Genomic DNA, 14,988 nt, shown 5'->3' with positions numbered 1-14,988 from the left:
TTGATTTTTTTTTAAAGTATGACAAGTTCATTTCCAAGAACTTTTCCATATCCAGCATTTTTTTTCCGACCATAGAAATATTAAAATGTGCAGTTAGAAGGAGCTGTCCACCCCTGATCAATAATAAGAAGAGTGTCACACACAGTTCCTCTTTTAGCAGCAGCCTTCTGAACTCTTTTTTTTTTAAATTTATTTATTTTTGGCTGTGTTGGGTCTTTGTTGCTGCGCGCAGGCTTTCTCTAGTTGTGGTGAGCAGGGGCTACTCTTTGTTCCAGTGTGCAGGCTTCTCACTGTGGTGGCTTCTCTTGTTGTGGAGCATGGGCTCTAGGCATGTGGGCTTCAGTAGTTGTGGCTCGCGGGCCCTAGAGCACAGCCTCAGTAATTGTGGCGCATGGGCTTAGTTGCTCTGCGGCATGTGGGATCTTCCTGGACCAGGGCTCAAACCCGTGTCCCCTGCATCGGTAGGCGGATTCTTAGCCACTGTGCCACCAGGAAAGTCCCCCTTCTGAACTCTTATAGGTTGAGCTCTCAAATGTACCACAGATAAAATCTGTCTAAATCAAAACTCATTCTCTTCCTTACTAAACTGCTTGTTGCCCTAAGGATCCCAATGTCAGTTGATATTGCCATCCTTTCTGTAGACTACGTTAGAAATCTAGGCTTTGTACCAAACTTTACCCCGTTTATCCTCTTTCCTATTAGGTCAGAAGACTTGTCCACTGCTCTCATGTTTGATCATACCTCTCCTTCCATTCCTATCATCACTACCTAAGTTAAGGCTTCCTATAGCTCTCATTACAGTAGTCTTCTAATAATATCATTCATCCTTTCTTTTTCCCTTTTCCCAAACTGATGTCAGTTATCCTTCTAAAATGTAGATCTGATAAGGTAACTTGTTTGAAAGCCTTCAAGCTTTCATTTTGTAGGTAATCAGTAGCCATTACATTTTTTAGCATTTATCAGTCTTGATAATTTGGTCCTAGTCTCCTTTGTTGGTTTGGTATTTCTCCACTCTTCTCCATGAAACTGTTTTCCGAGATACATCAGAATATTTGCCATTCTTTAATGAAGTCCTGTTTTTTATAACTTTGTTCATGCTGTATAATATTTTTCACTTCCTAGACTTCCCCCAGAAATTTATTAATCCAGCAAATGCTGTAAGGTCCATTTCATGTCTCTCTCAGTGAAATTTCCATAGATTCTCTCAGTTGGAATTGACGATTTAGTGTACTTTTGGGGGGAGTCAGTAGAGTCTGTAATTAGTAGTAAATTTTAACAGTTGAATATTTGATAATTTAAAAATTAGCTTCTTTATTCACAAAATATGAAGACTAGGAAGGACCTAGTTCATTTCAGTCCTTTTACAGCTGAGAAAATTAAGGCAGAAAGAATTGTTACTTAAATGACTTGCCCAAGGCCACATAGCTAACCTGTTGACAGAACTGGGACTGGAACCCAGCAGCCTTGACTCTTAGGTCAGTGTTCTTTATACTGCACTTTGCTATACAAATTAACCTACAGAACAATCATGCTTTTACAGAAAGTAAATAAATGGAGCAAATGTTTTTTTTTCTTTTAGGTTTCAGTCTGAAAGAGAAAGTGGAGATCGAAATTTTGCAATAGGATATTACTTAAAAGAAAAAAAGGTTTTTAAATTCTGTTTCTATTTCAAATTATTCTTTTATTTATTAAATAAAAAATTTTATTAAAGTACATGAAGTATAATAAAACTCAACAATAGCTTTTAAGCAGCTACCTATGACTAAGGTGCAGAGGTTTTTGCAAAACACTCTTGAGTTAATACTATCAAAGTGTTAATATTCAAGCAATTTGTATTTGGTAGTATTCAAATATTTGACTAGTTATAGTAATGCAAATTTTGCTTAAGGATTGGCCCATTTTTCAAAAGCATAATGCTTGGCTATTGCTGGTTACACTTGATTTTTAAATTTTAAGTGGCTGGTCTAGTAACTTGGTTCATGAATTATGAATCAGTTTATCATTGCCAGTTAAACTAGTATCTAGAAATCTAGATAATTACGTGGTGTAATTTTGATTTATTCTTCATTATTTCATGTTTGCACCCTTTTATAGGTTGTGTGCTATTTTGTTCTCAATTAGAATGAAACGTGTGTATATTTTAAATTTAATCTCCATGTATCTTTTACTTGTGTGCATTTTTTTTTCGCTGTGTGCCTATATTTTTAATTGCCTTTCTATTTTTTCAGTGTTTTCCAGAAGGCACAGACATGGTTGGTATATTAGACTTCTATTTCCAGGTAATTTATTTTAACTGTATGAATTATGTACATAAATGGGTGTGTCACATTTTGCAGAATATAGATATCTCTGAAATCTTGGCTTTAGGCAGAGAGAAAATACATTTCCCGTTGACTTTCGAAAAAATGTCCTTGTTAAAGGCAGTCTCATGTCTGTATCTCCTAAAAAGTGATGTCTCAGAATGTAACAGGGAAATGTTTTTTTCTATAAAAATATTATATTTAAGAAGTATGAAAAATAATGTACAGCTCCAGCAACTGGCTTCTCTTTATTATAAACCGAGCTCTGTTTTCTTAGTTTTAAAATTTTGTTTGAAGGAGTTACTTGTTTCTTTATCAGAAGGTTCATATTCAACATTCTAAAGTGGCATTTTCTCAGTTTGTTTAGTTCATTTCTACAATGTCACATAATGGATTTTCTAAAAAGTTAGAGTAGCTTTCCATATTCATGGGGGAGGGGTCCATTTACATAATCTTCTGTGGTATAGAACTCAAGATAGCCTTCCTGGACATCCCTCTCTTCCCCCCATATTTTCAGTTCAATTCATTCTTACAGATTTAATGCCATTGGTGCTTCTGATGAGTTTGTAATGTGAAGCTACGTAGTAAAAAATTAATTACTGTTAATTTCTGTTTTACCTTACATTGCCTGCCTTTGCTTTTTAAGGTAACCTTTTAGTAATTGTAAAGGATATATAAGGAAAGTTGATAATGAGTAGATTTGATGGAAGTCTAGGTCACAGTTTGTCACCTGCCCATTGTGAAGAACTATGAATTGGGAATCCAGACTATCAATAGAAAATCAGTCTAACCTGGCTACGTTTTAGCCATGTGACTTAGTTTCAATTACTGAACCCTGGTTTCATTATCTGTAGCATATGCTTGGCCTAACTTCCTGCATTACATTGGACAAGTACATGAGATGTATGTGAAATTCCTTTGAACCTATAAAATGTTATATGAAATACAGTGTCATATTTACTTTTTATCCAGTGTCCCTTATTTTTTCCCTAGCCTATATGGATTTCTTCCATATGTTAATGTTTCTTTTCCTTTGGTACACGTATTTAACTTTGGCTGTCATAGCTTAGGTGCTACTAATCTACTGTGAAATTTCTATACTTCAGGGCAAAAATCAAGAGACAGCCATAGAAAACGTACTTGCTCTTTTGGAGAAGGGCTGCATCTCACTGAACATATGTCAGGCTACCAGGAGGGTACTCTTAAATTGCGATTTGTCAAATTGGAAGTGTGTCACCTTATGACAAACAAAATTTCTGTTAATACTAATTATAAAGTAGGAATTGGTCATTGGAGTTTAAATCTTACTTCTTTTAGAAAGCCTTTTATAATTAAATCACCTGTACTATAAGTCTTTGCTATGTGGGTCCGTATAATAAGTAGATTCTGTAGTTTTGAAGAAATAGGGAAGGGATTTTAACATAAAGAGGCAAAAGTGGAAGTCAGTCAGAAAGTGGCTCCTAATCAGTTTTCAAATTCACTGCAGTTAGTTAGTTTCCTTACTGCTATTTCCAACCCCCTTTGTGCCTCTTAAAGATCTTGGTATGAGAGAGGAAATTATAAGTTGAGAACTGTCATGTCTTTTTCTTCCTACTTCCTACCTTCTCCTTCTCTTCCACTTTCCTCTCAGTTTTGGTTACTGTTAGTGAAAAGTAAAATAGAGCATTTATTTATTGTTTTAGTTTTATGGGTAAATTTGGGTTTGGTGTGGTAAACTATTTCCATTATTTTGATTATATTGAAATGCAAAAATTTCACCCTACAGTGTACCTGGACTTCGCTTTTTTCATTCATTATAGTATATCTGGCACCCATAGTCAATATCAAATAACTATTTGAATGTTAATAAATGCTTTCAAATATAACATTTTGGTTTTAGGCACACAGAACATGTAGGCTAGAACTGTCTTAGATTTTTTTCCTTTAGTCCTTTGCATGCTGCCGTATGGCGATGCTGAGCTTTGTTACAGGCAAGATGTCAGTAAATTTTTTCTTAAAGTAGCAGTTTCTCATGTAGATGCTAGCTATCATAATACTGATGAATGTTGCCTTATTTTAAAAATAGATCTCGGCTCTTTTTTCCCTGTTGAGTTAAAAATAATTATGTTTGTCTATCCTACAGAAAGCATTACTATTTAAGCAAATTTGAATATCACATTAATATCACATGAGGCAATTACAAATCTTAGTGCTTAGGAGCTGGCTCTTCCTATCTTAGGTCTGCCATTAAAAGACTGAAAAACTGGGCAAATTAGGATAAACCTTAAAGGGGCTAGAACATTGTTCACATTTAAATCTTTCTATGTCATCAAGTTATCCCTTTGGAAGAAATATTTCAGATCTGTATGAAATACCAGATGACACAGATTATCTTAGAGGTCAACTGTACTACTAAAAATAATGTGAGCCTAAATTTTCAGAATTTAGTTTTTTCTTCCTTTTAGCTATGCTCCATTGAAGTAACGTGTGAATCAGCTAGTGTGATGGCGGCAACACTGGCTAATGGTGGCTTCTGCCCAATTAGTGGTGAAAGAGTACTGAGTCCTGAAGCAGTTCGAAATACACTCAGTTTGATGCATTCCTGTGGCATGTATGATTTCTCGGGGCAGTTTGCTTTCCATGTAAGTAATTGTTTAATCTTAATTTCTCTGGCAGGAAACTAGTCTGGACTAGTTCCTTTAAAAATACAGTTTGAAAAAAAAAAATACAGTTTGAACTTTGCTTCTAGAGCTGTACATTAATTTTTGAGAGAGAGGCTTGTTTTCAAGGTTAATTTGTTACAGAATTGGTAAGAAATAGAGTTAAGCAGTCTACGACATGTTCTTAAGAACTTGAAGTTTAATTTATAGAACCTTATCACTTATTTTTAAGGCATTTCACTGTACAGGCTTAGTACAGACTTTACTTTTAGTTGCAAATGTTTAATATTATGGTGATTACATACCTCAGGAATTCTTTAAATTCGGGAGTGCATAACTGTGATGTTTAACATCTTTGGTTACAGCCATAGGTGTTTTAAAGGACTTAAAGTATATTAAAGTTAAAACTTAACAAAAATATACTCCTTTAAGCTCTGTTTTGCATTTGCCACTTGTGAAATGTTATAGACTTTTCTTGTTTCATTCTATGTCTAGTCTAGTCATAATGCCCTAAAAATTTATTTTGAAAATTTTAAAAATAGAAAAATAGATGCATTTAAAGTTAGAGAAAGACAAGTATCATATGATATCACTTATGTGTGGAATCTAAAAGAAAAATGATACAAATGAAGTTATATACAGAACAGAAATAGATCCACAGACATAGAAAACAAACTTATGGTTACCAGAGGGGAAGGGGGTGAGGCATAAATTAGGAGTTTGGGATTAACATATACACACTACTATATTTAAAATAGATAACCAACAGGACCTACTGTATATAGCACAGGGAACTCTACTCAATATTTTGTAATAACATATAAGGGAAAAGAATCTAAAAAATAAAAAAAATATATATGTATGTATAACTGAATCACTTTGCTGTATACCTGAAACTAACACAACATTGTAAATTAACTATACTTCAATAAAAGTAAATAAATAGTTACCCGTCGCTCAACTTCAGTAATTATCAATACATGACCAATCTTGTTTCATCTATATTACATCTACTTCCCCCACCCTTTTCATAGTTCAGTATGTAATTCTAAATGATAAGGACTCTAAAAAATACACAGCACCATTGTTATATATAAAAATCTGAAAAGAATTTTAATCTTTAATATCATCAAAATATTTAGTCAATAATGGAAAAGAATATGAAAAAGAATATATGTATAATTGAATCACTTTGCTGTACAACAGAAAATAACACAACGTTGTAAGTCAACTGTACTTCAATAAAATACATTTTAAAAAATATTTAGTCAATATTCAGATTATCTGTATTATCTTAATTATTATTTTACAATTTGTTTCACTTGGGTTATAAATAAGGGCCATACAGTGTGGTTGGTTGTGTCTCTATTATTATTTTTTAAATCTTTAGTCTCCCCCTTAACCTCTTTTTTCTTGTCATTTTTTCCTGTACAGTTTCTTAGAGTTTTGATTTTGCTTATTACGTCCCTTCCTTTGTCCCTGGTATTCCCTGTAAATTGGTAGGTCCCATTCAGGTGATTATTTTGTTTTGTTACTTTTGTGCAAGATTACTTCTTACTAGTAAGAGGTCTGAATGGTTAGTAAGCCATTAATGAACACTGCCCTGATGACATTAATTTTGTCTTTTATCATAATTGTTGTCAAATTTTACATAATGTAAGCTTAAGTGTTTTGAAGAGGATTAATTTGAATTAGTACCATCTTATTTCTATTCTTCAGAATTTCCCTGCCAGTATACAATAGAGAATCTTCTAAGAAGAGATAATTTCTCATTGTTTTAGTCATAAAATATTTTTTGAAAATCACTTCATACTTAAAAGCAATACATGTTTATTATAAAACAATAAGAAAATATAGTCAAAAAGAATAAAATAAAAATGTGCATAGCCCCACAATTTAGATGTAATCTACTTTAATTCCTTAGAGTATATCTTTCAAATTTTTTCCTATATTTAAATATATCCCAACTGTTTTATAACTCTTTTCATTTACTATATTATAAACATGTTGATAAATACATATCTACAACATTTTTCATGTTGGAATTCTATATGGATGTATATACCATAATATTTTAACCAGTTCCCTTATTGTTGGACATAACTTTTCTTATTTTAAAATGTTAACATGAATGTCCATTTTTTTCAAATTATTTTCAGGTTGGTCTTCCTGCAAAATCTGGAGTTGCTGGGGGCATTCTTTTAGTTGTCCCCAATGTCATGGGCATGATGTGCTGGTCTCCTCCCCTGGACAAGATGGGCAACAGTGTTAAGGGAATTCACTTCTGTCACGTAAGCATATTTTCTTAATGAAAATAATGATCAGATAAGTTGAGCCATCTGATGATTCTACTTTTTTACTCATTTCCAGAGTTTATTGATTGTTGGCACTCTCATTGCCAGTCTGTCAGTTACTCGGTAGCCATGGACATGTTCATAAAGGAGCTTTAAATTGCCTCCACCACACAGCTCCCATATAATCATCGTCACTAATTACAAATTACATTTGTTTGATGCTCATATTTTAATTTTCATAGTTATAATTAGTTTTCAGTTTCCGAAAGCTCAGCAAAAGATATTAAACTTGGAGAAGTCATTTAAATCCCAACATAAATGAAAGATTATTATAGTTTACACTGTCATCTTTAATCTGCATGGTTGAATATCTTTATCCATAAACTACCTTTAAAAGTCTTTTTTTTTTTTTTTGAGGACATAAGTACTACAATTTAAAATTATTACTACTCTTAACTAGTTCAGTATTTTTTGTTGTTACCCAAGTCTTGCTAATATTTTATCTTCTGGTTTTATTTACATTTACTACTTCCTATAGTCTGCACTAAGTATAATTTTTTCTGCAGACTTTCTCAATTAAAATTCCAATTTATTTTTCAGTTTTACATATTTTACAAAAACTAGAGAGTGACATTGGTTTCCTTATAGATTAAAATAGATTATAACCAGAATATTTCTTTATATTTTTGTGCAGCTTTATAGTTATTTGATAGAAAAATTATTTCATGTGGCCTATTATTATAATGCCCATTTTACAGGAAACGACAGTTAAACAATTTGAGTGGCGGAGCCCTAGGGTCAGGCTAGTAAGCAGTGTTTTCAAGATCTGTAACCCACGTCTTCTTATTCTGACTTCATTTCTCTTCTTGACGTATCATGCTGCTTTATTAACATGCAGTGGTCCTTTCCATGAGATAGTAGTTAAGTTGGACAGTATTAGTGTAATTTATTAAAATGTGAAAAAACAATAGCCAGTGACTAGCCAGTTTCTTATACCTGTTTTGTTTAATTATAGGATCTTGTTTCTCTGTGTAATTTCCATAACTATGATAATTTGAGACACTTTGCAAAAAAACTTGATCCTCGAAGAGAAGGTGGTGATCAAAGGGTAAGCAAAATTCTTATTTAGATTACTATGTAATTTTTTTTAAGAGAGAGAAAATGAGGTTCACCAGTTTAAGTAAAACTTAGTTTAGTTTGTTAGTGGCCTCATATCTTTACTAATAACAAATGAGTGTAAAAAAATTGTTGACATTATCATCCTGGACCGATAGTACATAGATATTAAATATTACTGTTTTATTTAAATTGGAACTGGTTAGCCTAGGAGCAGGGGTTTCTCCCTTCCCCCATTTTTCTGCTATTTTAAGCAATATTTAAAAAAATTGATTCTGTTAAAAGAAGACAAATTGGAAAGTGCTACATGCTATAAAGAGAAAGCCTGTTTTTACTCTTAATATTTGTCAGTTATAGTCTTAAATTGAAGTTTATTTTGATGTGGATGGATATGTAAATGGGAAAGGATTATAGTATTAGTGAGAGACCTGACAAAGCTTCATAGTAAGTTTTATAGGTCACCATAGATGAAGATTTTTCTGTAGAAATGCAATATTTAATGCAATATTCCTGACACTGTTATTTTAAGGTAATATTTGTTTATTATCAGTGTGTTTGGCTTCATATTTTTGCACATATATACTCCTTTTTAAAGGAGTCAGGGCTCACATTCCAGGAACAAGATTTTTTTTTGTCTTCGTTGTTGTTCACTGCAGTAAAGGACTTGTTTTGAATCTATATTTCTTTGCATCCCAAATGGAAAATGTTTAGAGTAAAATTACCTAACTAGACTTGAAACTAATATGTATGAAGCACTTATAAGTAGAAAAAAATTTTAACACATACTAAGTAAATTTTCCTATCGTTAGTTCCAATCAGAGTAACTTCTGATAATATATGAGAATTATGCAAAGCCGACAGAATAGAAATTTCCATGGGCATCAACATGAGTAACATGGAGCAAAACATCAGATGGTGGTGGGTGAAAATGTTAACAGATTTTAATAACATTCATTGAAAAATACCGTTTTATAGCTTGGACCTTTCTTCACTCAAGTGCACTAATAAATTATGTATGTTGCTTGAACAACTAGCATTCCTTTGGACCATTGGACTATGAAAGTCTCCAACAAGAACTTGCTTTAAAAGAGACAGTATGGAAAAAAGTGTCACCTGAGTCAAATGAGGACATCTCTACAACTGTAGTATATAGAATGGAGAGTCTGGGAGAGAAAAGCTAAAGAAATGGGTTCTAGTTTCAGAATGTTCTTCATTTAACCTTTCAAACATCTTTAGTTTTCTGGCATACTATATTTATTTGAGTTTTTTGTGTTCTCAACCGTGGGTGCTGGAGCCATAAAGCTTTTTTTTTTTAATCTTTGTGTAAAGTTAATAGATTAAAAGGTCGATTTGTCAGTCTTTTAAAAAGTATTTATAAGTAAATAAAGCAAATTTGCTTTATTTTAAAAAAATGAAAGGAAAAATTTCTTAAAACTTTTTCTTAGTGTAATTAAAATTTTAACTATATATGCAGTCAGATAATCCCATTTTAAAATAGTAACAGAAATTTGTAATTTCTTGGTTCTGAAACCCACATACTGAAATCATAAATTTCATCCATTTTGTTTTTTTCTTTTCCAGTTTTAAAACTGACATGATGTCTCTAGTAGCAATAGAAAGTATTTCTGTGCTAAATACAAAAATAAAAAGACAATAATAAAATCCAAATTATTTACTATAGCAGTAGATTACAAAATTAGCTTAAGATATTATGCTATTTTTAGTAATAGATTGGCTTTAACTTTTTTTTTTGGCTTTAAAGTTTTAAAAATTTATTTAAAATTTTATCAAACACTTTAAAATGTCTTTGCTTTTTCACTTTGCAACTCCTTTGTTCTGTCAGAATTGTCATGTACAGGAGTGTCTTATGTTATTAAAGCATTCCAGCCAAAGAATTTCAGATATAATATGACATGTTTCATTGTTTAAAAGCTATAATGGTTACTCAGAAGGAGCAACAGGGAGTGTCTTCAAGTGAAATGTTTACCTGAACAATTTTATTTTCATAATATCCACGTAACTTTTTCCATGTTATATTTAAGTATGAATGGTGAATCTTGGTTTTTAGCTTTTAACAATTTCACAAATGCTAATGAATCTTTTATGATAAATTATAATAACATCTCATAAAGTTTGTTTTATTTGAATTCTTTTAGAGTATTTAGGAAATGAATTCAGTCTGAAGGTAGTTAGTATGCTACTAAAATGCCTGTTAGATCTGAATCCTTTTGTTCGGTTATATAAATGCAATATTGAGAATCAAAACTTGTTTTTAAGAAAAGGACTATAGGTTCTATAGAACCTAATTTCAAATATTTCACAATGTTTAAAGTCAGTCTTGGCAAAGTGATTGTAAAATTGTGTAGGACCTATTCACACTTCTTCCTTCCTCTGTATACCTCTCTGGTTCTCCCCACAGTTCCCCCACAGCTTCAAGATTTTGGAGGGCAGGAGTGAGGTCAGAAGGAGAACTTGATAGTTTCTTAGTATCATGGCATACATGTGGTAGGGTAAAGTCTATAAAAGTAATTGTAGTGTAGCAAAAAGTTTTTTCCTGGATGATTTAGATGCTAGTGCAAATACAGATATAGAAAGTCTTGATTATATGAGTTTGGGAACTATGATATTAGGAAAAGAAGTTCCTTTCCAAACTTGGTCAAAAGTCTTTTGGCCTAACTGAAGTATTAAACATATATTTAAATAATTATACGTTAGGTTTTAGAGGATATTACCAAGGATTTTATGGCTAATTCAGTGTTCCTCTGATGTACAGATGCATATCCTAACTGGATGCTTCTGGTTTGGTCATTTACATGAGAATGGTGTGGCTGAAGGCCTTACCTCTGCTATACCTTTGAACAGTGTCATTCGAATTAGTTTCACAGAGCTATTGTGCTTTGGAGAACTGAATGTCTAAATTTATAGTTTGCAAAACAGGCTTTATTTTTTTCCCCCCTGTGCTCTAATTGTTACATTTTACTGTTTCATTTGGAGGTAGGTTTTACTTTATAAAATGGAAACTTAATGTGTCATATTGTGTCCATATTTGTATAGATTTCAAAATTATGTTAATTTGTGCCACTTACTATGTTGGTAAGGCTTAAATACACACTTACCAATGAAGTAGGGTTACCTAAGCTACTTTGTTTATAGAATCTTGTTAAGGGTGAGCATCCAGAAATTTTTGTAGGAAGGTATAAATGGAAGAAGAGGGAAGACATTGTGAATAGGCCCCCAAACTTTATTTAAAAAAAAAAAAAAAGGAAAACCTTTGCCGGATTGAAAGACATTATTTTGATTCTTTCAGTATTTTAAATATCTTTTCAAATAAAGTTCTTGAAAAGTACCCAGTATTGTTGGATTTAATGTTTTATGCCATTACTGATTCTTGATATTCAAGCATTTTGAAGTTAGCATATTTGTTTTTCCTTTTTTTCCATCATTAACATTTCATTTGAAATGCATATCCTTTCTGAAATACTTTATTTTTAGCATAAATGTTGTGCATTTTATCTTAGTGTTTGGATTAAACCATTTGTGTTATTTAGCTTTCTTTTATTTGCTTTGTATATTAATGTACCTTTTATTTTCCAGTACACCTACTTTTTGTATTGTACAATAAATTTATTTTAAGCTGATTTTATTGGTTTTTTTTATGAAAGCAACTTCAGCAGTTTAAGTACAGTAGTTGAAATTTTAACTTAAAAAGTCATCCTTTGTGAAGATATTATTTAAATGCTTTATATTTTTAGGTAATTCTGAGGCTGCTGTGAAGAGAAAGTATAGAAATACGCAAGGGCTTCACTTGATTCTTTTTTTTTAAGGCAGTATAGCGTTGGTGGGTTTTTTTTTTTTTTTGCGGGGAGGACATTTTCTATTGGTTGTACTAGAAGTATTTGAATAAAGACTTTTCTCCCAATTTTTTTGGTTGTTTTTCCATTTGACAACTTAAAAAAACCCCAAAAAACCCACTACCCCATTTGCAGGTTCTTTCTGCTTTCTGAGGAAGAATATCAGTGATTCACTGTGCAATTGTTGTTTTACCTGTTGTCCAGAGTAGGAATAACATGTTGCTAAAAGCAAATAAGGAGTATTATTGCTTTAGAATAGAACTGTCAGTCTCAGTAGAATCTATATTGAGTAGAATAACTGTAATATTGAAATTCACCCTAACTACTTTTTAAGGAATTTAACTTTCAGAAGGAACTTATTATATTTCCATAGCATGATCCAAATTATAATGAGGTTACATGCATTGTAGGTCAGATACAGTACTTTAAGTTTTTGTTTGATGAAATCTTCCATTCATATCCAGAGAAGACATCCCAAATATATTGTAGAAGTTTTAAAAACTCTTTGAAGGGGAAATACTGTTGTTTACAGGAACTTGTATTTATCTGTGGGCTTTTTTCATAAAGTTCTTTTGGGATTAGTAAATAGGCAGTTCCATTGTCATGGTATATTCAATATGTAAGTTTGTGATCACTTGCTATTAAAGACACATTTGGGGTTGTTTTTGTTGTTGATGTTTTTAATCCATTTGAAACAGAGAGGTAACTCAGAGCTTGATCTGACAGTGTAGTTTCATAGGCATGTACGTATGTGGAAAGAACCACTGATATAGACTGATATTGTCAGTCGGTATCCTGATAATTTATATACATTGTATGTGTTTATGTGTTTATCTAATAGATGTCTATCTAACTTTATATTTATCTGTGTCCATTATCCATAGCCTAAAAATCAACAGCAATTATTTTTACATAGTATGTCATGTGTAAATGGTTCATCGATCTATTCCAGGTTTTGTCGTAAGAGAACTTCGAACATTTTTGCTGCCCCAGAATTTATAAAATACAACATATTTTACTTGTTCAATTTACCTTTAAAGATTTGTGGTTTCTGTTTTGCTCCCATTCACTACTAGCACTGTCAGAATAGAATAATGATATTGGAGAACTCCACAAAAGGGAAAGCAAGAACATCAGATTTCATGTGGAAGCTGACTTTAAAGTAGTGTCCAAAATTTATATATTGAAGGATTGTATTCAACTTAAAATAATGTACTTCTTAGTTTGAACAGTTTACTTTATGGAATAGTTTTATTCTAAAAATTGTGCACAATTTTTAGTTTTAAGAGTCTTCGCTATTCATTTGTAAAAATTTGTTTTTCTCCATGATGGTCTTGAAAATGATAGAATGCTTTATTTTTTTAAAGTAACATGCTTTCTGTTCAGTTCCTTCTTTACCATTTTATATTAAATATAATATTTAATTAAAACTAGATGTTGGAGATGGGGCTTGTTATGATTCATCATGGCCCATCCCTCAGATTTTTACTCACATTTATTCAGGTTACTTTAGTCCATTCACTGTCATGGAATTCAAGCCCAAAATTACACATGAACATACATTCAAGTATATCAAATTCAACCACTTTTATTTCAGATTGTAACACAGTTAAAACATTTGTTTTCTACACTGTTTAGAAATGGAAAGAATTTAACTGGACTAGGAGAGATTCTTTTTCTCCTCTTCTCCCTCTTTCTGACCCAGTAGTAGTTTATTAATGGGAATACCATACAATGCACATTGAAGAAATTTAGAAATTACACTGTCTTAGTCTGGACTTTTTGCTTTTAAAACTACTATAAGGTCATCTAGGGCAAAAATCTATCCAATATAAAAGAGAGCTGGCAAAACTTGACTTTTTTAGAGTCCATAACTACTTAAATAGTAATAGAAAAGGTACCTTTTTTTTTTAATTGTTAAATAGGGCTTCCCTGGTGACGCAGTGGTTGGGAGTCCGCCTGCCGATGCAGGGGACACGGGTTCATGCCCCGGTCCAGGAGGATCCCACATGCCGTGGAGCGGATGGGCCCGTGAGCCATGGCCGCTGGGCCTGCGCGTCTGGAGCCTGTGCTCCGCAACGGGAGAGGCCACAACAGTGAGAGGCCCGCGAACCGCAAAAAAAAAAAAAAAAAAAAAAAAAAGTAGACTGATAAATCTTTATTTAATGAACTGATTTTATTACTGTGGTTTTAAAACATTCCTTTCTAAATTTATATTGTGAGCATATGAAAGGAAGGAAATTTATTTTAAGGTTGACTTAGTTAACCTTACCTGTTTTGTAGATTGTAGATTTGTTAGTAATTTTAATAAGTTGTAGCTATAGAGATTTTTAAGATATGTAAAATGTGTAAAACCAGCACTGATCAAAACTTTTATAATGGCTTCCTGATCCATTGACCTTTAATTAAAATGAATAGGCTACTAATTAGCACTTAGCACATTGCTTTTCTGGTGGTGTCCGTGGTATTTTTGGCATAAATTACAAAACACTTCTTATTGGGAACTGTTACATTTTGGTTAAATAAAAAAGTGAACAAGTGATGATCCTTGATTCCAAGTGCTTTGATGAATTCTGAAAGCAGTCCAGTATGGAGGCTCATAGAAAAGAGTAATGAAATGACAAATTCTGGCAGTTGATCTCATAACACTGTGGTTATTATTATTAGATTTCTAACTCTAAATTTCATCTACTAATTTGAAATCATTTTAGTTAAAATCTCAGTGGTAGAGAACAATTTGGTATACTTATTTTTAGGCCAAATTTTAATATCTGAGGACCTGATTTTT

General features: G+C 32.2%; 1 protein-coding gene across 2 annotated transcripts in view; it reads left to right on the top strand.

The window, feature by feature from the left end:
• The window catches only part of GLS (glutaminase), a gene marked incomplete at both ends in the record, with an annotated part of 78,729 nt that overhangs the window by 38,031 nt on the left and 25,710 nt on the right, over window positions 1-14,988 (top strand). Inside the window, 6 exons of one of the 2 annotated variants that reach the window (XM_079710532.1) lie at window positions 1,580-1,646; window positions 2,229-2,279; window positions 4,745-4,921; window positions 7,099-7,230; window positions 8,249-8,341; window positions 9,384-9,530. In XM_079710532.1, coding sequence (XP_079566658.1) covers window positions 1,580-1,646; window positions 2,229-2,279; window positions 4,745-4,921; window positions 7,099-7,230; window positions 8,249-8,341; window positions 9,384-9,530 — 667 coding nt within the window. Of the gene's footprint in view, window positions 1-1,579; window positions 1,647-2,228; window positions 2,280-4,744; window positions 4,922-7,098; window positions 7,231-8,248; window positions 8,342-9,383; window positions 9,531-14,988 lie in introns of those variants that run through there. The other variant, XM_079710531.1, reaches the window with a different exon arrangement.

This window comes from Hyperoodon ampullatus (assembly GCF_949752795.1).
Source record: "Hyperoodon ampullatus genome assembly, chromosome: 8".
Taxonomy (NCBI): domain Eukaryota; kingdom Metazoa; phylum Chordata; class Mammalia; order Artiodactyla; family Ziphiidae; genus Hyperoodon; species Hyperoodon ampullatus.
The sequence above is the reverse complement of the archived record's forward strand: the minus strand, read 5'-3'. Positions and strand labels throughout refer to the sequence as shown.